The sequence below is a fragment of the Prionailurus viverrinus genome, unplaced genomic scaffold (assembly GCF_022837055.1).
Source record: "Prionailurus viverrinus isolate Anna unplaced genomic scaffold, UM_Priviv_1.0 scaffold_45, whole genome shotgun sequence".
NCBI classification, from domain to species: Eukaryota; Metazoa; Chordata; class Mammalia; order Carnivora; family Felidae; genus Prionailurus; species Prionailurus viverrinus.
In genome coordinates this window covers 548,888-574,638 of record NW_025927610.1, presented here as the reverse complement: position 1 = coordinate 574,638, position 25,751 = coordinate 548,888, and the positions used below count along the sequence as shown (strand labels likewise).

General features: G+C 62.5%; 1 protein-coding gene across 27 annotated transcripts in view; it reads left to right on the top strand.

The window, feature by feature from the left end:
• The window catches only part of ABLIM2 (actin binding LIM protein family member 2), a 141,422-nt gene that overhangs the window by 20,636 nt on the left and 95,035 nt on the right, over nt 1-25,751 (top strand). For 26 of the 27 annotated variants that reach the window (XR_007149736.1, XM_047847320.1, XM_047847317.1 and 23 more), the window contains exons 2-3: nt 18,711-18,854; nt 25,369-25,552. Coding sequence is in view for 26 of the 27 variants with exons in the window: in XM_047847320.1 (XP_047703276.1) it covers nt 18,711-18,854; nt 25,369-25,552 (328 nt within the window). In the remaining variant the exon portion in view is untranslated. Of the gene's footprint in view, nt 1-3,481; nt 4,049-18,710; nt 18,855-25,368; nt 25,553-25,751 lie in introns of those variants that run through there. The other variant, XM_047847318.1, reaches the window with a different exon arrangement.

The following is a 25,751-nucleotide window of genomic DNA, read 5'->3' as shown; positions in this document are numbered from 1 at the left end:
CGGAGCCCCTTCCCAAGCCGCCTGATGCACCCGACTGCTCCTGGGGTGCGGGCTGCTGTGTGGGCGGCAGGGGAGGACTGTCCACGAGGCAGGGTGGCCGGGACCACATCCTCGAGCGTGCGTGTGTCCTTCCAGGCACCTGTCAGCCCCGCCCACCTGCACTGTGCAGAAAGAGCAACTTTCTCTCTTTTCTTTCGATCACTTTGTTTCACTCGGGCCCCCCTCCCTGGCAGGTGTGGATGCTGGGCTAGAAGTTTCTACACGGCAGGTGGCGACCCATTTGTGGGCGTGAAATCAGTTCAGTGGGTCACATTGGCACTGGTTATGTAAGAAGGGGAACTGGCTAGAGAAATGGCAGCGCCCGTCGCGAGCGATAAAAGTAGGTATTGTCTGGTGAAAAACAATAGTTATATATTTACGTGCGGCATAAACCACGGCTGTGTGTGGTGACCAAGGAATGAGCCCTGCAAACTGTACCGCGTCTTTGTCCGCGGGACCTAGGAGTGCGGCCGTATTTGGGAGGCGGTTTTTGCAGATGGGATTAAAGGAAGGATGTTGTGATGGGGGGATTATCCTGGATTAGCCGCGTGAGCCCTAAATGTGATCGCGGTTATTCTTAGAAGAGGAGGCGGAGGGAGGTTATAGGGACAGACGCACAGAAAGCAAGAACACGTGACCGCAGAGGCAGGGGTGGGGGTGATGAGGCCACAGGCAGCGAGGGCCGGCTGCCCCGGAGGCTGGAAGGGGGGCAGGGGGGGCACACTGTCCCCAGAACGGCTGCAGCCCTGCGGATACCTTGAGTTCAGCCCAGCGGCACCGATTCTGGACTCCGGGCCTCCGGAACCGCGGTCAGCACCCCGGTTCCAGAACGTTTGTTACAGCCGCCGTGGGAAGCTTACGCACCGTGGAACACGCAGCCCCGCGCGCAGAGCCCCACACCCTGGCTCGGGGCCCGTGGCTGGCTGGGGCTCCACGTGGTGGCCCTGCTCTCGCTCGAACCTTCCTCCTGGGAGCAGCACGCTGGCGCGGGAACGTTCTCCTTGTTCAGAGGCAGCAGCTCGATAGGACAGGTGGAAACGTGTGAGGCCTGTAGGCATGGCTGCACGCGGTCACTTCCGCCCGAGGGTCACTGGCCAAAACCAGCCACATGAGCAAACAGGAAGTTACCGGGCAGGAGAGTGCTCTGTTCCCCAGGGTAGACTCTGGGAAGGTACATGCACACCTGTCCCCTGGGACCCCTGTCTGGGGGACACATCCGATTTGTGTGCTGGCGTGGGAACAGTTGTGAAGCTGCTGGCCAGTGACGCGGAGCCCGGTGCACGGTGCTTGCTCCCAGGGCCCTTGATCCCGAGGTCGGTGGGTGTCACGGCCCCGCTCTGCCTGTCGGCTCGACTCTTCTGAGCTTCTGGCTGGAAGTTTCTAGGCGGGGCGGAAGCCTCACCTGCTCACCTCACATCTTCGGAGGAAAAGAGGGGCTCATCCTGCGGGGTCTGGGGAGGGGAGAGGGTGGTTCCCCCAAAGCCCCGTTGGTCACAGCCCCAGGATGGGATGTGCAAATCGCAAACTAGCGTAAGCCCGTCGGGGTCCCGGTCCCTGGCCTTTAGACCACATGGTTGACCTTGAAGGCTGAGGCCTATGCCAAGGGGTGAGACTCCCCCGCGAGGCTGGGAATGTATAACCTTCCCTCCCGTTGGGCGCCCGCCACACTGCGCCTCCTGCCCGCTGCAGAGCCAGTGGGGAAGGGGCAGGGCGTAGGCACCCCCTCCATGCCTCGAGCTGGGGAACCCACCTGAGGCGGTGGAGGAGGAAGCCATTAGTCTCTGGACCCCGGGCCTCTGTGGGTGAGGGTTGTCTCCACCCTCAGTGTCCCCGTGAACCAGGGGCAGCCTCCTGGGGACCTGACGGCCCCTGCAGATGGGGGCGCACGGTGCAGTGGGGCCGGGGCTCCATGGGGTGATCGGTCCCAGGGCCCAGGCAGTGGGGGGCCGGGACAGTCACCTGGAGAAGAATGGAGCCCGGGCCTGCACTGTGATTTCTGCCCAAGGGTCCCAGAGTCCACGGAGCCCCCACCGTGATGCGGCCCCCCTCTCCCGGGAGGCTGATCCGACAGCATTGGGGCAGATGGCCCTCCTCGCAAGCGGGCATTCTGGCCCCCGGCCGAGGTGGACTGAAAGTATGCGGCCTTGGGGGTCCCTGGGGGCAACTTTGAGGAGGGGACCCGGGGCTGAGAGGCTCAGAGAGGGCGTAAGACAGAGGCTGGCCCCTGCCCACCTTCCCACCGCAGCGAGCACCCCAGCCTCATGGAGCGGGGGCCCTCTGCACTCTTAGAACGTCTCCTGTCCAACCTCACGCAGGCTGTTCCTTCCCCGTGTCCAGCCGCTAGCTGCCCCTCGGCCTCTGCCTGTCCACCGGCCCCTTCCTCTGGGGCACCGGTCACTCACAGAGGGCTCTGCCAGACCCCCCGACTCACAGCCCACAGCCCCCTCCTGCTCACCAGAGCCGGCCGCACCCCGCCTGTCTCTCTGCCTCAGTTTCCTCTTGGAGACAACAGGGACACGATGGCTCCTGTCTCGGGTATGGAGCAGCACGTGGGACTTGCTGGGTGCTCAGAGGGGCACTGAGGTCGTGGTCACCATCCTCGTTTCTGTGCGGAGCTGGGCACGGGGACACAGGGCATGGACGGCAGAATCAGGGAACAGGAAACTCCTCGCGTTTATGAGCCAAAGAGGCTATAACCCTGTGCCCCGGATGGATGATTTGTGCTCACGTGTGGGTCCCACGGGGCCCGGTAGCGACGGCCCAGACAGCCCTGGGGGTTTCCTGCGGTGGCCTGAGGGACACTAGCCCCAGCGACCAGGTGGGGAGGAGGATGTGTCAGACTGTGGCGACGGGTGGCAGTCAGATTAGGTGAGGAAAGCCCCATCCCGGCCGCCAGCACCTGCTCCTAACTCTTCAGAGCTGGTGGGATGGGGTGTTTCCTGCCGGGTGCCTTCAGAGGGGTCCCTCGGCCCGCCCAGTGCTGCACCAAGGGCCGCTGGTGTCACCCCAAAGCCTCTTAACGGTGGTTATTGATGACCAGTGTGCACACACCTGTGGGTCCCCTGTGGCCACATGCTGGGCCCAGGCCTGTGCTTACTGTGTGTGTATAACTCCGGGGCCGAAGCCAGCAGAGGGGCTCTGAGGACGTGCAGTGCATCAGCTGGACCCCCCCGAGGTCCTGGCACCGCCGTTCACGACCAGCGTCCTTCCCGAGCCTCAGTTTCCCCTCTGGCACGTTGGGGCCGTGCAGTGGATTCAAAAGGTCCGCCCCGAGTCACGTCCACCCAGAAGCTTGGCCTGTGACCTTATCGGGAGTAAGGGTCTTTGCTGGTGTCATCAAGATAGGGCTGGAAATGAAGTCATCCGGGACCAGGGCGGGCCCCAAATCCGGTGACAGGCGTGCTTACCAGAGACAGGAGGGGACGGGCACGTGGACACGCGGGGAGAGGCCACGTAAAGAAAGAGGCAGAGGTTGTCGTGACGTGGCCAGGAGCCCCCGGAGCCGGAAGCTGCGGGGAGGGATCCTCCCCGGGAGCCTCCAGAGGGAGCGCGTGCGGCCCTGTGAACGCAGATCTGGGGCTTTCGGCCTCCGGAACTGCGGGAACGTAACGTCGCACGTGAAGCCCCCTGTTTGTGGGGCTGTGCCGGGCAGTCCCAGCACAAGGGCCGTGGGGTCGCGCTGCCCGCACCGGACACACGGGGGCAGGAGATGGGCCCGGCCCCTCCAGCCCCGCCCGTCTCTTTCCAAAGTCCCTTTCCCGGACGCCCGGGAAACAGGTGCACCTTTGGGGGTTGGTGGGAGTCTATTTCGGTGTGCCGGGAAGGGGTTGGCCCTGCCCTTCCTCGGGCATGCGGATGGCAGCTGCCACGTGACCTTCTGGAGAGTCCGTGTGGAGACGTGCCGGCCCCAGAGACTCTTCTGCTGGTTCAGCCGCGGCCCGCAGCCTCGCCCGGTGCCGGTCCCCGGAGAGGAGGCCACGCTCCACGGGGATGCCGGGAGGAGACACAGGTAAAGCTGGCAACTGCCCTTTTGGCCGAGACCTTCCGGGCGGAGGGGAAAGCTTGAGCCCCACAAGCAAGCTTTGGGGGGTCTGACACGAAGGGAGGCGGTCTAACGGAGCGCCGCTGTTTGTGAACGTGGTGAGGGCCAGCACTTGTGAGCGCCGACTGTATGCCAGGCTTTGGGGACTTTCCGTGACGGCGTCTTGACGACAGCCCTGTGGAGTGACCCATCTCACAGACGAACAGGCCGAAACCCGGGGAAAGGGAGCTTGGACCCCCAGGAACAGAGGGAGGCGGGGATGTACCAGGAAGAGCTTCTGAAGCCCGGGCGGTGGGCGGAGGGGGTGCAGGGCCTGCCTCCCGCAGGTGCCTCGCCTCATGGGGCCTCTGTCTGGGCACGAGTGGGCACCTCATGTCCGGGCGGCTGGGACAGACCCTTCCCCTCACCGGTTCTTCCTGCAGAGTAGGGGCCGGGACCCCCTCACCCCTCTCTCCCCGTCCGCACCTCACACTCTGGGGCAGCGTGGCCCGGAAGCTGACCGGTGAGACCCGAGCCCCTCTGGCCTGGCCTTGCTGCGCCCTGGACAGGGCACTTGGCCGCTCCCGGGGGCGCCCCAGCGACCCCCCCGTAACCTGAGGTTGATTGTGGCTCCCCTGCCCGAGGTGTCGTGAGCGGACACGGCGGACATTTGACACTTGTTTCCCCGAAGCTTGTGGCTTCGCCCCCACTGGCCGTGCTTACGGCACCAGCTGGCTTGGGGTCAGGTGACGTCCCCCCGGCCTGGCGGGTGTGCCGGATTGTTCTGAAATCCCCAGTGGATCCCGGGAGCCCAGGCATGTGACCACGATGTGCGTTTCTCCAGTGGAATTTCCAGGCTGACGCGGGATGGGTCTCCCTGCGCAGCCGGACACACCGTGTCCTTCACATCGGACGGTGGGCGGGGACGCTGGTGGCGAAGGGCGAACAGGGGTCATGAAGAAAGATGGCCCAGACCCTGTGCAGTAGGGACCACTGTTGCCGGTTCACGGATGAAGAAATGGCATCTTGTGATAAAAATTGCAGTAAAGGAAATGTGATTCTATTTATGTAAGATTATAGTAAAAGCTAAAAACTAAAAATGCTGTGGATCCCTTAGGAAAAAAAAAATCAGGCTAAATCTCTGTGCTCTCAGATGAAGCGGTGCTTTCTTAGAAACGACAGCACGGACACAGCCAAAGAAAACGCAAATAAATTGGATGTCGTCAAAATTAAACATTCTCATCCCACGACGAACATTATGAGGAAGATGAAAACAGCTTGCAGATCTGGAGACGGCCGTCGCCAGTGTTGTATGCGATCCAGGACTTATGCGTGGAACATGCACACAACCCTTATAGCTCGGGTCTCCAGAAAGACAGCACATTAAGCGGACGAAGGGTCTGAAAAGACGCTTCTCCGCAAGGGATTTTCAAGTCTGAACAAGCACGCGAAAGTGTTCAACGTCACTAGTCGTGGGTATGGGCAGCAACCACCTGCTCAGTGGCCGTGGTCGGAAAAACAAGGATGTGGGGACTCTGGAGGCTCGCCCCCTGCGGCTGGTAGGGATGGGAAACAGCAGAGCCATTTAGCCAAAGGTCTGGCGGGTCCTCAGATGGCTAAACACGGAGTCACCGTGTGAATGGCCACTTCCCAATTCAGACGTACCCAAGGGAAATGGACTCACATGTCCACACAAAGGAGATCGTGCCCGAATGGTCACAGCAGGCCGGAAAGTGGGAGCAACCCTAGAGCCCATCGACTGGCAGGTGGATGCGTTCGTGGGATGGAATGTTAGTGGCCGCTAAGAGCCTTCGGCCCTGACTCACGCTCCAGTGCGGATGAACCGTGGAAGCCAATCTGTAGAGACAGAAAGTCAATTATCGGTTGTCAGGGGCTGGGACAGAGGAGGGATGGGGGGTGACGGAAATGGGCGGGGGAGTCTTTTTGGGACGATGAAAATGTGCTAAAATTGATCGTGGCGACCGACACCCTACTCTGTGAAAACAGATGATGCCTGAACAACACAGGTTTGAACCGAGCGGGTCCATTTATATGTGGATTTTTTTCAGCAAATATACATACAACACAGGAAATGTGTTTTCTCTTCCTTATGATGATATTTATTTTTATTTTTTTTTAATTTTTTAACGCTTATTTATTATCGAGAGAAAGAGACAGAGCATGAGCAGGGGAGGGGCAGAGAGAGAGGGAGACACAGAATCAGAAACAGGCTCCAGGCTCCGAGCTGTCGGCACAGAGCCCGACGCGGGCTCAAACCTGAGATCATGACCTGTGCTGAAGTCGGACGCTTAACCGACTGAGCCACCCAGGTGCCCCCCGATGATATTTTTTAATTTTTTTTCAATGTTTATTTATTTTTGGGACAGAGAGAGACAGAGCATGAACGGGGGAGGGGCAGAGAGAGAGGGAGACACAGAATCAGAAACAGGCTCCAGGCTCCGAGCCATCAGCCCAGAGCCTGACGTGGGGCTCGAACTCCCGGACCGCGAGATCGTGACCTGTGCTGAAGTCGGACGCTTAACCGACTGAGCCACCCAGGCGCCCCCCGATGATATTTTTAATAGCATTTTCTTTCCCCTAGCTTACGCTATTGTAAAACCCCAGCATATAGTACACGTAACATACAAAATACACGTTAATCGACTCTTTCTGTTGTCCGTAGGCTCTGGGCAATAGGAGGCTAGTAGTCGTTAAGGTTTTGGGGACTCAAAAGTTATGCTTGGATTTTCAACTGCATTAGGGGTGGTTGGTGCCTCCGACCCCGTGTCGTTCAAGGGTCACCTTTACGCCAACAATCATAAAGTTGTGCGTTTTAGGCAGGCGAGTTGTGTGGCATGTGAATTGTAGCTCAATAAAACTTTTGTTTGAAGTGGACGCGGGGCACCTTCTGGAGAGCGGCGTGGGTCCTGGGCGCGTGCTCAGGGTATTGTTTTTGAAGAGAGTGCGTCTGGGACACGAGGGCGAGGCATCGGTTCTGTCCCCTGAGAAGATCACGTTGTTGTATCGTATCGCATCCTAGGTCGTAGCATGTCACACGTCCTAGGTGTGCGTGTGTGTGTGAGAACGTATACGGATAACGTCTTGTTTGCGGCTCACGGGACTGCCTGCTGGGATGGTCGCGGTGGCTAATGTCAGCACAGCAGGGATTGCACCAAAAAGAAGGTATTTTTGCTGTCGACACCTAAGGAATTGTGGTGTCGGGGGGCGGGCAGCGGCTCCGGGATGGGCTCCCACGCGGCACCACGTGACATCACAAGGCCACACGTCTGGGCCCGTCCGGGGGGAGCAGGGGCCCGTCACCGCGGGCGGGCTGTGTGACCGGGCGTCGGTGACCCTGGTGCGCCTGAGCTCAGAGGGGGGTGGGGTCTGTGGCTGTTGGTTTGTGCACTGGACGCTGTCAGTGCGCGTGAAATGCCCCGGGAGACGTCGGGGTGACGGGCGGTGTGGTGTGTGTGTCGAACTGATGTCCTGCACGTCTCAGCTTTCCCTGGGCCCCAGGCCAGCACTCTGGATGCCTGGTTTTAATTAGACTCAGGACATGCTTCCCCTGCCATGGCCCTTCCGTGGCCCAGCGAGCAGGAGGAAAGCGCAGAGGGGCCCGCACGTGAGTGGGGGAAGGGCCCGAGGAGACAAACCAGTCCTGTGACCGCCCCCCTCCCCGTTCCAGCTACAGCTGTGTGATCTTCCCAAGCTGCTGAGCATCTCTGAGCCCCAGGCTGCTTATCTGCAGAGTGGGGTGGTCACAGCTCTCGGGGCCACAGCGGACGGGGGGCATCGTCACGCCCTGAACCCGCCCGCGTCTGCTCCTATGCCGTTATAGCCCCCAAATCACGGGAAGCTGAAGTTTGCCTCTGCCCGCTTGTAGGTCAGCGCTGGTGGTCGCCCCCCCACCCCATGACTCCAAGGGGACCCCCAATCTCACCCCCAGACGCCCGCCCCACTGGGCAGATGTGTCTCAGGGGCTCCCGTGAGCGTCTGGTGTTATCCTCCCCAGGCCCTGGCGGTCCCACGGAGGAAGGAGGGAGGGCACGGAGGCCTGGAGGGGCACGGCTGCCCAGCAGAGGTGAGAACGGGGCCCCGTGGAGGCAGACTCGACTGTCCTTCTGGAAGGCCACACACACCCGCCAGGTCCCTCGCGCGCCTCCCCCCAGCATGGCGCGGCGGGCAGGGGAGACCTGGGTCCAGTCCCGGCCCGGGCAAGTGGCTTCGCCGCTCGGAACCTCTGTCTGTCCATCTGTAAAGCTGCCACCAGAGTCCGGTTCCCAGTTGTGTGAATGAAGTGACGACTGGAGGAGAGGTGGCCGGTGCTCACTGGGCTCAGGAAATGGGCAGCGTCCTCCTGGGACACAGACAGGGAGGCGAGGTCAAGGGGGGACAGTGACCTCTCAGACCCCTGTGGCCACCCCTGCCGGATCCAAAGCCAGGGGCGCTCCCAGGGGCTTGGACTTGCCGACGGTGTCCAGTGGGCAGCTGGGCCCCCGTCCGGGCGGGGTGTCTCCGGGTCATGGCTGCAGCCCTGTCTTCTGAGTCCTGGGCTGCACAGGCTGGTGATCCTGCCTGGCCAGGGTGCACCGGGGGCGCACTGGCAGCCTCCGGCCAGCGGGCCCCACACCGACGGGGTCCCGTGGCAGCTGGCCCGGCGGGAGGGCCTCGGCCCTCACAGACCTCAGTGGGAGGCCACAGCTGGGGCCGGAGGTCACATGGCCCGCGTTCCTGTCTCAGCTGTCCCCCGTCCCCGTATCCTGCTCTGGGAGCCGACTGGGGACGGAAACCGCCGGATGCAGCGCCTGGCACTTAGCCCGGGCATGGGAACCGAAAGATGATGTCACACACGTCATTGTCACCCGTGCTGATGCCCCGTGCAGTGCTTTGAGTCATCGGATGCGTGTCCTGTTCCCGTTAGGTTTGGGGAACATTTACTGGGGCACATGCCAGGTACTGGACCCTGGGTGTACGTTCCGACCCAGACAGAGTCGCTTACTGCTCTAGAGGTGACCACCCTGGCCTGTGGCCATGTGACTGGAGGGTCAAACACCGGCCTGGGGGCCTGGAGACCCCAGCCCCGCGCCCGGCCTGCCCAGACTCTGTGTGACCTGGGCGGGGCCCGCCCCTCTCTGCCATTGGCCGTTCCCCCTGGGCCTGTGTGGGGACAGGACGGGCCCAGATGCCCTGACCTTCCGGAATGCCACCCGTGAGGTCCTCAGATGCCTCTCCGGTCAGGAGGAGCCGCTCTTCCGGCAATGAAATAATACCCTCGGGGACGTGGGTGGAGAGGCCTCCCGGACCAGCTGCTTGGAGCGTGGAGCATCCTGGGAATTGCCAGGAGCCCCGGCTGAGGCCTGCAGGAGGCCCTGCGGCCAGCCTGAGCTTCCGGGGGCTGCTCACGGCCGCGTTGCCCCCCCCGCTTCTGCCTCGGGAAGGAGCCCCCCCCCCCCCATGGGCCAGCCCTGCCCCAGCGCCCTCCTCAGAAAGCCTGGCGGGGGGGAGGGTGGGGGTGGCGGGTAACATCATCGTCCCCCTGCGGATGGAAAACAGGCTCGGGGGGGTGGGGCACCAGCACATCCCAGGCCTGGCTTCTGGCTCTTTCCACCCGTGGTGATGGCGGATTTGTTTCCTGGGGATGCAGTAACAAAGTCCCCACCGACTGGGGCTTGTCCAGCAGATGTCGGCTCACATTCTGGAGGTGGGGGGGGCCCTGAGATCAAGGTGTCGCCGGGGTGGGGTCCTTCAGAGGGCCGTGAGGGAAGGACCTCTCCTCGGCTTGCAGACAATTGTCCTGTCTCTGTGTCTGCACGTGGTCCCCTCTGTGTCCTGATGTCCACTGTGCATAAGGACAGTCGTGTTGGAGCAGGACCCACCCGATGATCTCACTTCAGCTTGACCACTTGTGTAAAGACCTTGCCTCCAAGTCAGGTCATGTTCTGAGGCGCTGGGGGCTAGGGGGTCAACGTATGAATCTGGGGGGACACAATTCAGCTGTCACAGACAGTCTTTTTCTGTGGCCCCTGGGACCCCCCCTTTTGACCACACACACTCTGCAGGGAGGGAGGGAGACTGGGCTGGCTTTTCTTCCCTCCCCCCATCAAGTATGAGGCTCACTCATTCCAGGCTCCGTGGGGCTGCCCGGTGTCCCCCCCCCCCCCCCCAGGCTGTGTGTGGCTGAGAGTGACTTTGTGGGAATGTGCTCCCATCTCCGGGCAGGAAGAACCACGGGGCAGCGGGGGTCTGAGCTCCGTCCGCCGGGATCCAGACGCCGAGCTGCTGTCACTCCGATGGAGAGTGATCTCTGACCCCTGGCCTCCCTGGGTCTGGCGGGGTTGACCCTGTGCAGCTCCCCCCACCTACCCAAAGGGCCCGCAGCAGTGCCCTGGGAGCAAGGGGCCCACGTCCGGCGGGTGGCCCAGGATTCACACCCACACCCACGCCTCCTGGACGGGGAGCGTGACCCAGGCGGTCTGAGGTGAACTGGGTCCTCTGTTCCCCCAGCCCCGTGCTGGCCTTTAGGGGGCCCTGGAGAGAGACCGGAGCCCCCAGTGGGGTCTCCAGCAGAGGCGGCCAGAGGTTCACTGGCCGTTTTGGAGAGGAGATGTCGCTTGTTCCAGGTGGCAGTCGGTGGCCCAGGGGGACCTCTCTGCTGTGGCATCGAGAGGAGCCAGTGCCCAGAGCGCCCGCCAGGGCGTGGGGCTCAGCACGCGGGCTCCCCGTGAGCGCGTTGTGGGTACAGAGGAGGCCTGAGAGGTCAGTCGTCTTCGCAGGTGAAGGGGCAGGAGCCACACTCCCAGGAGACGGTGTGGCGGGGGCCGGGGCTGGTGCTGGGACCGTCGAGGACAACTTTGGGAAAGGGTCTGGGGTCAGCAAGCAGTGGGGGAGAAGTCAGGGAACCAGGTGGGCACGGGGCGTGGAGGCGTGGGGGTCCCTCGGGGACATGGGTCCTATGGGCTGTGGGCAGGGTATTGAGCAGGTCAGGGACCCGAGCAAAGGACCTGACCTTGCTGGTGCTCAAGGCCGCCTTCCCTGGTCCTGCCACCTTGCCGGAGTTTGTCCTGGGGGCTCTGTTGTCCGGGCTGTCCCCTTGCTGTGAGCCCGTGGGCTCAAGGGGACAGTCTCCCACCAGGTCCAAATGGGGACCTCCCGAGACACTTGGGACTTTGGAGCCAGGGTAGGTTGTCAGGAGGGCAGACCGGGGATTGAATCTTGACTCCACCCCTCCTGGCTGTGTGGCCTTGGGCTGGTTAGCTTACCTCTCTGAGCTTGGTTTCTCGCTCTGCCAGAAGGGCACAAGAGTGTCTACCCCAGGGTGGCAGGAAGGACTCCAGACAAGGTCATGCCAGACTTTGGGCATTTCCTTCCCTGAATCAAAGCAGCCAGCACATCCTCGTGGGACTTGGGCCGTGGAGGGAGGGACGTTCCTGTGTCTGGAGAGGTCTGGAGTGAGCCTCAGGCCGGCTGTGTGCAGAGGGGGGAGGCACGCCATGTCGGGACTTGGCAGGGGATTCTGGGGGTCTGGCTGTGGTTTTCTGTGGCCGAATAACACGCCGCCCCAAATCTTTAGCACCGAACATGCATTCTGGGACATTCACGGGTTCCGAGGGTTGGAAATCCAGAAAGGGCACGGCAGGGGCATTTTCTGTCCTCCCCACGATGTCTGTGGTTTCTCCTGGGAAGACGTAAAGACTGGGGGTGACCCGAGAGCTGGGGATGACGGAGCCCCTGGAGGCGTCATGGTTCACGTGGCTGGTGGCCCACGTGGCTGGTGGCCCACGTGGCTGGCGGCCAGAACAGCTTCACGTGCGTGCTGCGTGCGATCCCTCTGTATTTGGGGTGGTCGTGCTTCCTCACAGCGTGGCCTCTGGGCTCCAAGAATGCGTGTCCTTAAAAGCAAGTTTGTGGCGTGATGATCTGGCCTGGAAGCCACATGGAGTTGTTTCCATCACATTGTTGGCCGAGGACGTCCCCAGATGTCCACCCGTGTTCCAGGGGAGGGGTCTCCCACCCCGACACTTAGTGGGAGATGTGGTAAAACCACACTGGAGAAGAGCTTTGTGGGACGGGCATCTGCCTCCAGGAACTGCTCGGAGGGGTGAGCGTCCAGACCTCCAGAAGGAGGGGCGGTCACATCGCCGGATGCCCAGGCACGCGGCGTGCAGGTGGAGACGGGCACCTGTCCCAAAATGTTGCAGTTCAGTGTGGTGTGTGTCGATTCGTCCTATTTCTCGAATGCCTAGCAGGTGCCAGGCGCTGGGCTGGGTGCGGGGCCCCCGAGGGTGAAGGGGACGTTCAGCGCAGTGGGGTGAACAGGAGAGGAGGTTTGGCTCAGCCACCCAGCAGACACTTACCGCCGTGTCCCCGGCCCTGAGCGGGGCCCAGGGGACCCCCGGTGGCTCTGCCCCCAGACGTCATGGTGTCGGGCAGAAGTTGGCCGGGAGTGTACAGCACTTTCACATGCTCAGTTCTGCCCGCGAATGTTTGTGCTGAGCCCACGTCCCCGTCCTAGAACCCGGCCAAGCAGAGCTGATCGCTGCCGGCCGAGTGCAGTCTGGTCGTGGGGCAGGTCAAGGGCTCGTGTGGGCGCACTCAGCCCCACAGAGAAACCAGAGGCCACATCTGTGGGGAACCGGCTGAGGGCCAGGTCACTCCACTCCCGGGGGGTGGAGGCAACAGCTTCCCACGAGGTGGCATCCCCAGGGGGACAGGGGTCCCTGCGGTCCGATGGTGTGGGTATCGAAACGGGCCTGCGGGTGGCTGCTACGGGAGTTCAGGCGTCTGGTGCAACGATCTTCTGGGTGGGGTGTTTCTGTCCCCCAACTCTGTGCCCTGGAGTGCAGACCGCTGGGGGCGGGAACTGCCGGGGCCCCGGCCCAGCCCCGAGCTCGGCAGGGAGCAGGTACCCGCAGCGTCTTCGCTGGCGCTGGTGGAGGACTGGATGAATGACTTCCTGGAAGGGTCAGACAGGATCGCCCCTCTGGCCCGTCTGGGGAGCCTGCTTGCCGGGCCCAGGCTGCCGACGGCCTCGGCCAGCTCCGTGATTATAATTAGCAGTCGGCCCGTAAGTAGGTTAGCGAAGGGAGTGCTCCCGTGTGATTTGAAGTGATTTTCCGACACGCGGCACTGGGGAGGGCGGCGAGAGAGAGCGGGACCTACTCCTGACCTGAGGCACAGCCTGTAAAACAGCGTTCTGAGGGCAGGGCAGGCAGACCCTCCGGGGCACGGGGGTGGGGGCGTCACTAACTCTGTACTTAGAAAACCAGCGCCAAGAAACACGCGTGGCGGAGGGGTGCGCGAGCCACAGGGATGCTTATGGCCACGTGGGGCGTGTGAGAGCCATCTCCCCCAAACCGGGCCCAAGGGACACACACTTCCCAGACTTGGCCCCTGGCCCTGGGGGCCTTCCACGCGGGGGGAGGCGGGCACACAGGCCGACGGGCGGGGGCCACCCAGCGCGGTCGGGACTGTGATGGAAATGAGCACGGTGACGTGCCCTTGCTGAGGACCCAGAAGGCACCCGCCTACCTCGTGTCACCTCCTCCCGGAAGTTCTCCTTGATTGCACACAGGTCCATGCCCCCTGTGTGCCTGGGACCCACCCTGGGTATATCGGAGTCTCAGGAGTGGGTGTGCAGGCATGGTTTATGAGGCTAGTCGATATTAGAACACAGTCACGCAGTTTGGAACCCCGGCCGGTGGTTTGCAGGATGCAAACAGCAGAGGGGAGAGCACAGCGAAGCCATCACGGCTGGCGGGGCCGTGGGGTCCAGTCGGAACCGGAGCGCACAGGGTCCCACGTCCTGTACCGAGGTGCGTGTCCGTCTGGAGCAAACCCTGCACCGGATGACCAGGGACTGTGGGTCTTTGGCCCCGCCAGGCACAGCCAGCTCGGGCTCCAGCACGAACTGGACCCTCGGGGAAGGAACAGAACACCAGCACCAACATGAGAAAACGGAAGAAACGGCTGGAAATGTCCCGAGGATCACGAACGGCAGGTGCCTCGCGGTCTGGGAAGTGGGAGATGCATCGGGGTCCCCCATCTGGGAATGCCTATCCCCATCGCGGAGGTGGAAACAGGCTTCGGAGGGCATGTGACCTGCCCAAGGTGTCAGGGCCAGGGAGGGGCATAGCTCGCGTCAGTACGGCTCTCCGGCCCCCCCACCCCCTCCGTCGTCTACCCCGCCACATCACGAGGTGACTGGAGCGTGGAGGCAAATCTGGGGACATCTACAGACGAGGCTGGCGTGTGATGTGAGCTGAGGCATGGCCCTCTGGGAGCTTCCGGTCTCCCTCCTGGCAGCCTCCTCCCCGTCCCCACCCCCAGCTGCGGGGAGGCCCCTGAGATCTGGGGACCTGGGGACCACCAGGCCAGCCTTGCACCAGGGGCTTCCTCGACTTTAATGGAGCCTAAAACAATTCCTCAGGAGACCGAGCTCCAATTTATAGATGTGAAAACTGAGGCTTCTTGGGATCCGGTCAGCTCTCCAAGGTCACGTGGCCGCCCCCGGATGTCACAGCTCCAGCAGCACACGGCTTCTCCTGGGGAGAGAGCACGGTCGCAGCCTGGAGGGGCTGCCGGGCATCGCGGGGGCTGCGGGGCCGGCCCCCGGTCAGGGCGCGCTGGCCGCGTCCCTCCCCTGTGACCGCGGGCGTTACGCAGTGGTGGTGCCTGTAGTAATTCCTGTTCCCTGCGAGGCCCCCCGGTGCCGGGATTTCACTAGCACAGGGGGATTAAATGGCCACAGCCCTTTGTGGGATCGATTCGTGCCACTCGTGTTTATGTTTTACGTGATGATCACGGCTGGGGGTCTGTAGTGCGAAGCGCCCGCTGTGCGTGTGGTTAGGGCTCCGGCGTGGCCGTTCTCTCTCTCTCTCTCTCTCTCTCTCTCTCTCTCTCTCTCTCTCTCTCCTTTTCGTTTAAAAATTTTCCCTGACGTCGTCTCCTAGAGTGGCCGTCCGTCCACAGCAACACCGAACAGACAGCGGGGTTCCCATGGACGCCACACCCGGAACTTTCCGCCGGGGTTTGCATCTTGCGGTGGTGGGGTGTGCTTGCCGTAGAATGAGCTGAAGTTTCCGCTGGGGTGACTCCGGGCGGGACGAGTGTGCCGTGACAGGTGTCCCCACGGGGGTCTCGTGGCCGTAAACGCCCTCTGTGTGCCCGTTCACCCCTCCCGCCCCCACGCCCTGGCGACCGCTGATCTTTGTTTCCTGTTTCCATGGTTTTGCCTTTTCCAGAATGCCCTGTGCGTGGGATCCTACAGCCCCGTAGCGGGCGTGTTCTCTTGGTAACGTGCGTGTAGGATTCTTCCTGTCTTTTTGAGGCTTGGTAGCTAGTTTCTCGAGAATTCTCTTTTTTTTAATGTACTACCCACACCCCGGACACCAGGGCTGGCCAGAACAGCCCATCCCTGTCCCGGGGCCGAGTGGAGAAAACCCTGGGTGTCGTCACGCGCTGGGCCTGGGCCATCTCTCCGGGCCTCAGCTCCCTCAGCAGCATCAGGGACAACAGCTCACCGAGGACACATACCCCGGCGTGGTCTGCGTACGGGGGTTTCTTGCACAAGTGGGCATGTGCAGGAGGCGCAAGGGGTGAGTCCGTCTCGGGGGGTCAGAGGGCCCACGCCACAGATCTGCAGGATTCACGGGTGGGATCCGGGCAGGTGCCCGGCCGGAGGGAACACCGGTGCACGAGGCCCACGGCTGTCTCCGTGGCGCAGTGTCTTCTTCCCGCCACCAGAGGGCAGCAGCACCGCTCTCACCGCCCCGGAGGTCCCAGGAGGCTTTAGAGGGTCCCCTCCTCCGTGGGCAGGGTCGGGTCCCCTCAGCAAAGCGTGTCTTAAAGCAGCTCTGCCCGCAGGTCAGATATATCTCCAGGAGCCAGGCAACTGAGGGTGTCAGGCCGTGTGTTCTGGAAAATGACAATAGCTATTGTGCACCCAGCCCACATCCTAGCAACGCTCTGGGGCAGGTGATTGAACGAGGCAGCCGGGCGGAGGGACAGCTGCGTGGAAGGCTGGGCGTTCCAGGTCACAGCACGTAGGAGGTGAGGCTGGGGCTGCGCCCAGGCCATCTGCCCCCACGGCCTGCACTCCCCCCCCCCCCCCCCCCCCGGGACTCTGACAGTGACCTTCCCTCGCTGGCCTTGAGCCAGATCCCAGCAGTATAAAAACTTGCTTGTCTGCTCACGGACAGACGATCGGCTGTTGTCCTTTGTATGCCTGACAGATGAGAAGATAACAGTGTCCAGTGTCGAGGATCTCAGTCCTCCCTGCACCGCCCACCCCCCCCGCCCCCACCGCCCCTGCACAGTCTCCATGGAGCCTCGGAGGAGGACAGGGTGACTCCATGGCCCGCCGGGCCATTCACCGGCTTCAAACCCGGATTCCAGCGGCTCATCCCGCAAGGGGAGTCTTAACTTGAAGCCCAGTCTTGAATTTCGAGTCTTAAATTCAAATCCCGCCCCCTGCCTTCTTCCGCTAATTTTATCAAGTCGTAGATGAGACAGTTTCTGTACTTGTTCTGCAGGAAGGAGAATCACAGGGAGAGCCCAGTGTTGGCACTTCAGCTAGAGCGGGGAGGGTCGCTGTGGCTGCAGGGGGGCAGCAGAACTCGAGGGGCCCCGCCGGGCTCCGCGCCCGCAGTCTGCTGTTTGGATCCCTCTGGAGACACAAGGCAGGCGCTGACTCCCGGCCCAGAGAGACGCCAAATTACTTCCCATGACGCTCCCCTCCTTTCCTGCACCTGCTTCTCGTCCCCAGATAGCCGGAACCCCGCTACCCTCGGGGTGTTCACAGCCTTCTCCCCCTCAGACAGCCTGCTGTCCCCAGCATGGCCCGCTCCCCCTCTGTGCCACCCACGCAATGTCCCCACCTCGGGCGGGGACCGCAGCAGAGAGGAACCCCACCCTGGTGCATGGGGGGCCGCCGGGATGCGGGGGGGCAAGGGGTAGGGGGGGAATTGGATGGAGAAATGTCCTTCTCTGTCTGGCGTGACCTCCTTGATGTTTACGAGGAGACCCCGAGGTGTGGTGCTCGCTCAAAGCTGGCGTTAGACAACCGTGTTCGTGGGTGTGCGTGGGTACAAGTAGCTTAGTGCTCCAACGAAGTGTGGCAGGTCCTTCCTCGGCCACCCTGCACCCCTCAGCCCACCTGGGCTTTCTCCTGCAGGCTTCCTGCCCCAGGTACACCACCTGCACCCTGTCCAGACCAAGAAAGGAGGGTGGCGTTAGAAGATGTGAAAAGAGGGGTGCCTGGGGGGCTCAGTCGGTGGGGCGTCCAACTTCGGCTCAGGTCATGATCTCGCAGTTTGTGAGTTCGAGCCCCGCGTCGGGCTCTGGGCTGACGGCTCGGAGCCTGGAGCCTGTTTCGGATTCTGCGTCTCCCTCTCTCTCTGACCCTCCCCTGTTCATGCTCTGTCTCTCTCTGTCTCAAAAATAAATAAACATAAAAATAAATAAAATAAATAAAAAGAAGATGTGAAAATTAGCAAAGACCCCCAAATGAGAAAGTCAAAGCTGTCTCCCCAGCATTGGCTGGAGCGGGGGGTCGTCCCCCCTCACTTGCGTTTGCCAGAGCCCCAGAGGCGGGCAGAGCAGTGGGGGGGCTTCCCAGAGGAGGAAAGAGGCTGGGGTGGGTCTGATGGAGGCTGGGAGGCCGGGGAGGCTGGGAGGCCAGGAGGCCGGGAAGTCCGCTGAAAGGGGTGACCACACGGCTGGTCAGAGAAGCAGGTTTGGCTTTCTCGGGTTGGTCCTGAGTCGGAAGGATCCAGCTGGCTCAGGTCCCCGTGTGGGCCATGCTCTCTGCCCAGCAGGCCTCCGTGCCAGCCTCCAGCTCTGCCATCGGCCGGCTCCTCCCTGTGTTTCAAGCGACTCTGCTGGTCCCCAGCCCCTGGGCCTCCCCCGGCATCAGCTCTGCCCCTTGGGCTGTCTTCACCGCCAGGCTGGGGCTCCTTAAGGGGCTGGCCTGCTGTGGGCCCCTGTGTCCTGTCCGCTGACCTCCACAGGTGCTTTTGGAGGATGTGGGAGAGGAGCATGTGGCCCCCCCAGACCCCAAGAGCCCCAGAGCCGGGCCCTTTGACCATCCACCCCGACCTGCCCCTCGGTGGGTTTCTACACCTCCACAAACACCCCAGGCCGTGGCTGGCTCGAAGGAGGGCCGCACCAGTACTCAGGTTCACGTCCCCGGGACACAGAGGGACTTTGAAGCGTGCTCCAAGGAGGACCGTGGTTATTGCTGTCGCAGAAGAGAGGACTGTGGGTCTCCCGGCTGTAGACGGGATGCCCGGCTCACTGGGCGGGGGGAGGGGGCTGCTTCTGAGGCCCTGCCGGTCAACGCAGCAAGAGACCAGGACACCCTTTGGGACGGGGTCGAGATCTCCCCACCACGGCAGGCGCGCACACAGTGATGGGGGATGGATGGCCCACGTGTGGGGCGCCAGAGACAGGAGCCGCTCACTGGGGTTGACCAGATGGCCTCAAGTTATCTGATTCTCTCTGGTCCCCCAGGAAAGAAGATGGGCCTGTGCCCTGATGCCCTATGGGGCTTGAGCTGTCGGGGGGGGGGGGGGCGCGAACGCAGTCACTGGTTTACTCACCTGCGCCTGGTGTGTCCCACCCTTTAACGTGGCCTTTCTTCCCCCGGCAGTGTCGGAGCCCCAGGCTGCTCACAGCCCCCTGGAGAAGTCGCCCAGCACGGCCATCCTGTGCAACACGTGTGGAAATGTGTGCAAGGGAGAGGTGCTGAGGGTCCAGAACAAGTATTTCCACATCAAGTGCTTTGTCTGTAAAGGTGAGCATCTCTGGTCTCTGTTCTTTGTCCCTGCTGAGACGGGTGAGGTCTTGTGAGGACATAAATACACCCGCTAAACTAAGGTCTGGGGGTGGGGGGCGAGGAAGGGTCTGGAAGCTTCCAGGGAGGGCTTCGCAGAGGAGGTGGTGTTTGGGCTCTGACTTGGAGTGAGGAGGAGCCCGTCAGGCCAACCCAGGCGGCAGGGGCAGGTGCACACGGTGTGGGGCACAGGTCGGCGGTTTGACTGCGGGGTGCTGCAGGGCCGGAGGGGGATGGGGCTGGGGGCCCAGGCTCCCCCCTGTGCCAGCGGCCCTGCGAGGGACCCGAGACCGTCACTCGAGGGGGCGGCTGGGGCCTGGAGATGTGGGAGCCCGTCCAGGGCTGGATGGTGGCCTCTGATGAGTCCCGGGCAGGGTGCCGGGCAGAATGCTGTGGGAGACTCGGGGCCCTGTGGGGGCCAGTGGCCCAGGGAAGACCCGAGCGCCCCCAGTGGCCCCCACCCAGGGACCTCTGGGGCGACACCATCTCTGGCAGGGGTGGGAGCGTCCTGGGACCCTCGGTCTGAGGGTGACCCTGGCCTGCCTGTCAGAGGGGCACAGTCTATAAGTGGTGTTTTCTGGGAAAGGACGGGGCAGCGCCGTGTGGGCGTGTGAGAACGGCGACCCTGCAGCGTCCTGGGGACACCACCTCTGCCTGTGACGCGGCTCCCCCGCTGCGGACCATGCCCCCACCCCTTCTGTGGTCGGTGCCCCACCCCCGGATGGAGAGTGCCCACCCCCCCTCGCCCGAAGCTTCTCCTTTTCATCAGAGCTTCCCAGGGATTTGTCTGGGTTAATTCTCTCTACTTTCCAAAAGATCAATTTGCTGTGTCCGAAAAGCAAAATCCATTAAAATGCTCTTTTTCGATGCTGACTTTAAAAGACGGGGGAAGTGGCCGCCGTGTTTCCAAGGATGGTCCGTAAGCACAGGCCTTAGGAACGCGATAAAAAGCATCAGAACGGAGTCCTGGTTTGACCTGGGGGGGTTGGGAGGAGGGGAGCCCCTGCCCTCCCACAGCGTCACGGGGGACAGATCACTTTGTCCTCCGTGAGCGGCCCTGGAAAAGCCGCGGCCCCTTCGACACGGGCCGCAGGCGGGTGGTGCTGGCGGGCACCTGGGACACGCCTCTGTGCGCCGCGGCCGCTCCCAGCGCTTGCTGTGGGGGTGGCACGGGGGGGGGGCACCCGTGGGCACGCGGGCCCCCTTTCGAGACCGCTGCCCATATGCGCAGGCAGCCACAGAGCCTCACGCCGTGCCGGGCGGCCGTGCCCAGCGGGGCCCCTGCCCTTGGTGGTGGGGGCATCTCTGCTTCACCTGCTCAGAACGACGTGGGGCGGCTGAAGTTGCCTGCAGGCTGGAAAGAACCGTGTTTGTTTAAGCGTGAAGGTTACACGGCCTCTGATTGTCTGAAAGCGCAAAGCCTCTGAGTCACTGAGGGCACTTTGGGATGAATAAAAATGAATACCCAACTCCTAGTGTCTTAAACAACATGGATACTTATCATCTGGTTTTTAACGCTTATTTAGTTTTGAGAGAGAGAGAGAGAGAGAGCAGGGCAGGGCAGGGGCAGAGAGGGAGGGGGACAGAGGATCTAAAGCAGACTCTGTGCTGAGTGGAGAGCCCGATGCGGGGCTCGAAGCCACAAACTGTGAGATCATGACCTGAGCCGAAGTCGGACACTTAACCGACTGAGCCACCCAGGCGCCTCGGATGTTTATCGTCTTAACGTAAAGCCTGGAAGTGGCCCCTTTCCCCAGAGTTGGGTTACTTAACAGCTCAACAGGGTCATTAAAGACGCAGGTTTCTTCACTGCCCCACCCCCACTTCCCCTCGCTCCCCACCCCCCCCCCGCATCCTGTGCATGGCAGAGGTGCCTCTCCTCATGGTCTCAAGGTGGCTGCTGTAGCTCCAAGCATCACATCCTCACAGGATAGTATCCAACTCGGGAAGAGGGATAGACACAGGCAGAGGCCTCCCTGCTCACATGATTCTCCCTTCTTTGATCAGGGAGAACCCTTTCCCTGAGGCTCTCCCAAAGACTTCTAATATGGCTCATTGGCCAGAACCGGGTCATGTGTCCACCCACAGGGCCACAGAGGACCAAGAAGGAGGATGGCGATTCACAGAGACCAGTCATGTCCGTCCCTGGGTGGGCACGGTGCCAGGCGCCCACAGCATCTCACAAGAGGCCCCGGTGGGATGGGTTCTTGCCACCTTGGCACGTGTTTGGCGTGCCTCAGTTTACCTGGGAGAGCCCACGAAATAATTATGTAATTACACTCTGCCTCATGGATGCCCCAGGCTTGGGCTTTGATGCTTGGAGGTCTGGGTTCAAATCCCACCTCTGCCACCACCGGCTCGTGTGGGTCCTGCGCACGTTTCTAACCTCGGGGTTTGTACAGCAACATTTCTCGGGCAGCTGCCACGCTCAGGCGGCGGTTCTGGGTGCCTGAGACGCATCCGTGAGCACGACGGACACCCTTGTTCTCATGGAGATCGCGTTCTGGTAAACGGGGGACGGGCGGGAAACACCGGACAGGACAGGTACATCTTACCATGTGCTAGAAGGTGCCAGACAGGAAGGGAGGAAGAGGGGCAGAGTTGCTGTTTTCCGTTGAGCAATCAGGGTGGGCCTCACAGAGGAGGTGACCTGAGTGAAGACTTGAGGGACGTTTGGGAAGAGCCTTGCAGCCAGAGGGAGCAGCTGGGACGAAGACGAGAACGCGGGGTGCGTGCCCGGTGGACGTGGGAAAGGGCTGGAGCAGAATGAGCGATGGGGAGGGGTCCTTGGGAGGCTCTCGGCTCTGGGGCCCAGGGACAGTGGACAGAGGAGGGCCCCGGTCCACCTTCGTTTCCCCAGACCTCTGTGCGGAGGGCCACGGTGGGCGTGGGGAAGGCTCCAGGGGCCGGAGACTGGTGTCCACCGCGCGGGGACGTGGGATTCCGGCTGTGTGTAGGGATCTTGTCGCCTCTATTCTCACGCTGCAACATGTGACCAAACGTGGAAGACACCCAGCACGTAGTAGGTCCTCAAGAGAGAAGTGAAAGCGTGTTTACCAACAGCTTGAAATTTGCCTGGAGAACCCAGTGTGGTCCCCTCGACTTCGTGTGTGTGGCCAAGGTCTGCGCTTTTAGGACCCTGGTTCTTGATTGCACCCTGCTCCTAGCGCCCTGGAAACGCAGCCCCGGCCCCTAAGTGACGACCGCAGGAGGCCACATCCCCCCGTGATGCCCAGCAAGCGGGCGTTTTCTGATCCGAGAAGCAGCAGGGCTGAGCAGGACCGTGATGGCGGGAAAGTCCCCCCGGGAGGGAAGGAGGTGGGCAGGGCTGCGATCCCACTGGCTCTGCCTGTGGGGTCGACCGCGAGGGCACATCTCTCTGGGACTGCCACCGGAGAGCTGCTCTGGGCAGCTGGGGGTGACAAGGGAGTGGTACAAAATGCCCACATTCTCTCCTTTTGGGGTGCCCCCGGGGCATTTACGAGAAACCAACCAACGGCTTCCAGAACCAAAGGAAAGCTTCGTCTGCCGGCCCCGGGCAGGTGTCCTTCTTCACAGCCTGCCCCTCACAGGGCGATCCAGGACCCGCGGGCCCCGTGGCAGGGAGGTCGCTCTGGGGACAGGGGCCTGTTAGTACAGATGGAGGGTCCCGGACAGAGACGGGGGTGAGCCCTGGCTGGCAGTGGCCGTGAGCCCCGAGCCAGCGCACTCAGATCAGGCCGCGGGGCCGCCTCTGTCATTTCCTCGTGCTCTGATGTTAGCGGCTGCTTCCTCCCTCCTCCACCCACCAGCGCAGGGAGGCGTAAGGGAGAGTGGAAACACCCCCCAGGGCCCCCCCCCCCAGGGGACTCCTGTCGGGTTCGGGTCGGTAGGCAGCCCCTCGATCCCGTCCCTCGCGAGTCTCTTTGATCGGAGGTCTCGTTACATACACTCCTCTGTGTCCTGATTTATTCACCTCCCGGACCGTGGGTGCCCTTTCCCCATCATGCAAATCCTTCCACATCAGTTTCAGTGTCTGCCCCGATTCCTCACAGGCAAGGCCAGCGGTGACCTTGGCCATTCCTCTGCTGTCGGACACGTAAGCCGGTTCCGTCCGGCGCTGAGCGAACCCTATGTTACAGGGGACGACTCGGAGGTTCAGAGAGGCTAAGTAGCTCGCCCAAGGTCACACAGCTGAGCAGCGGCGGAGGGAGGATTCCGGCCCAGGCTGCCTGGCTCCAAAGCCCCGCGTTAATTGCCTACGTCGTTTGCATCGCGGCTGCAGCCTACACTGGCCAGCAGTGCTCTGTGGGTATTCCTGGTCATTTCCTGGGAATGAAGTCCCAGAAGAGAGATTGACGGGTCGGGGAGCAGGAGCGGTTTTCACGTTCTGTAGCGTCCGTGCTAAGTGGTATTCCGGGAAGAGCCCCCCACCCCCTGTCCCCCGCTCCTGTTTCTGGAGAAGGACCACAGTGAAGGCGCAGGACCGAGCCTCGGGGAGGCCTCTGCAGAGGCCCAGAAAGGTTAAGGAACTTGCCCAGGACGCACAGCCGAGGGCACAGGCGGAACCGGGGTCCAAAGCCAGGCAGCTCCAGCGTCTGGGCTCAGCTGCTCAGCTGACGTCTCACCTCGTCTGCAGAGCTCACATCTCCTTGGAGAACCGCTCTGGTCTCCACAACTGGCACACCGCACGTGCCACCCTGTGGCCCGGGCGAGGGGTCAGGGAGACCCAGGAGAGGCCCATCACCCACCTTGTGTGGGAGATGGGAGCTGAGCTGAGGGGGCTCCCCTCCCCGCAGGGCCGCCGGAGCCCCCGGGCAGCAGGCGACGGGGCAGGCGGTGGGCACTGAGTGGGGTGTGAGCTGAGGGGGGCTCTGCGGACCGGGCCGAGCGGACCGGGCCCCGGGAGGACCCCGACTCCCAGAGGTTCAGTCTCCAGACTCCAAATTTCCGCAAACGCTCTTCCGAAACCTGAGCCCCCGAGAAGGCACCTGTCCGGAAGGAAGGCCGCCAGGCTTCCCCTCGCCTCCCAGACTCCCAGGGCACCACGAAAAGGTTCCACGGTCGGGGCTCCCTTGACCGGCCACCGGGCGTTCCCCTCGGTCAACACCATCCGTGGCACCAAGAGCTTACGTAGAAAGGTTTTCTCTGTCTCCGACGACTCATCCAAATTTATAATGTATGTGTTACTTTGCTAGCTGTCTACTCATCTTAGTAAAAAAAAAAAAACAACCCAATCCAGAATAACTTATTAAATATTTAGAGCCTTGTGACCACAAGACATTCCTAAGAAATCAATGTCCACGTTGACTCTGGAGTTTTTTCCTGCGGAGAAGGCGAGGCGGCACTTCTGGTCTTAAAGCGCGTTACGTTCGCGTGCGGTTCTTTGGGGAGGTCGAAGGGAACTAGGCTTTCCAGGCAAAAGGGGGACGAGGTGAAGTTTCCACTTTTACGAATGCTGGCCGTGGGCTTTGCTAGAAGATGCTGGCGGTCTCGCTCTGGCAAGACCTCCCTCGGGATGTGCTCGAAAGGACGACGTGAGTTAAAGTGAAAGATGCCGATACTCAGAATTCCCCAGAAGCAGCATCCTTTGCAATCAATTAATGTTTTGATGAAAAATTTTAAGTGCTGATGCAATACCATGATGAAGGAGGAAGGAAGGAAGGAGAGAAGGAAGGAAGGAAGGAAGGAAGGAAGGAAGGACGTGGTTTTCAAGACTCTGCTTGGGGGCTGTGACCCAGGAGGACCCAGGGCCCAGCTGGCAGGGTCTGGAGCTGCAGGGGCGCCCTCTTGGTCCCCAGCAGGGAGGGGCTGGGCCAGCCAGGGAGAGCATAGGCTGCTCCCTCTGAAACCGTGCATGGCTCCCACGTGCCCCAGGGCTGGAGGGGGGTGTGGGGGCCGGGAGGGGAAGGCATGGGTGTCCCGGACGCACACCAGCAGGCTGTCCTGAGGCAAGTCGCCCCATTCCCCACTTGGCAAAGTTCTCTGAGCCCCTCCGCGGGGCTGGGGCCAGAAGTGTGTTTAGGGCACAGGGGAGGAAAGGATTTGTGCTCAAGTGACCATGGCCTGTGGGAGTCTGTGGGAGTCTGGCCTTGGGAGACAGGCGTGAGACGTGGAGACGGACATTGGAGGGGGCGTCGGGACTTCCTCGGTGGCCTGGGGACAACCACGGGGACGCGTCTCCCTCCGCCCCGCGGGGCTTCCCGCCCAGGACGGGGCGCCGTCCAGGCCCGCTGTGTCCCGTGCTGGGAACGGCCCGGGGAGCGGAGGGTCTCGGGGGCGTCGGCGCTCCTTCCCTGCCGGGGGCCGAGGCGGCCCCGACTCCCGGCCCGGGTGGGGGCCGCTCTTCCGGAAGCTTCCGCGGGGAGTCCGCCGGGCGCGCCGAGACCCGCGTCGTTGGAGGGGGGGGGAAGGGGGCGGGGGGGGGGGAGGGGGCCGCGTGCGGCGGGAAACCCGCCCGGGGTCCCCGCCCTGCTGACGCCCGGCCGCCCCCCAGCGTGCGGCTGTGACCTGGCCGAGGGCGGCTTCTTCGTGCGCCAGGGCGAGTACATCTGCACGCGGGACTACCAGAGGCTCTACGGGACCCGCTGCTTCAGCTGCGACCGGTTCATCGAGGGCGAGGTGGTGTCCGCGCTGGGCAAGACCTACCACCCCGACTGCTTCGTGTGCGCCGTGTGCCGGTGAGTGAGGCCGCGGGCTCCCCGCGCCTTCCCTCCCTCCCTCCCTCCCTTCTCTCCCTCTCTCCCTCCCCCTCCTTCCTTCTCTCCCTCCCCCCTCCCTCCTTCTCCCCTCCCCCTCCCTCTCCCTCCCTCTCCCCTCCCTTCCCCCTTCTTCTCCCTCCCCCCTCCCCCTCCCTTCCTCCTGTTGCGCCACAGCTGG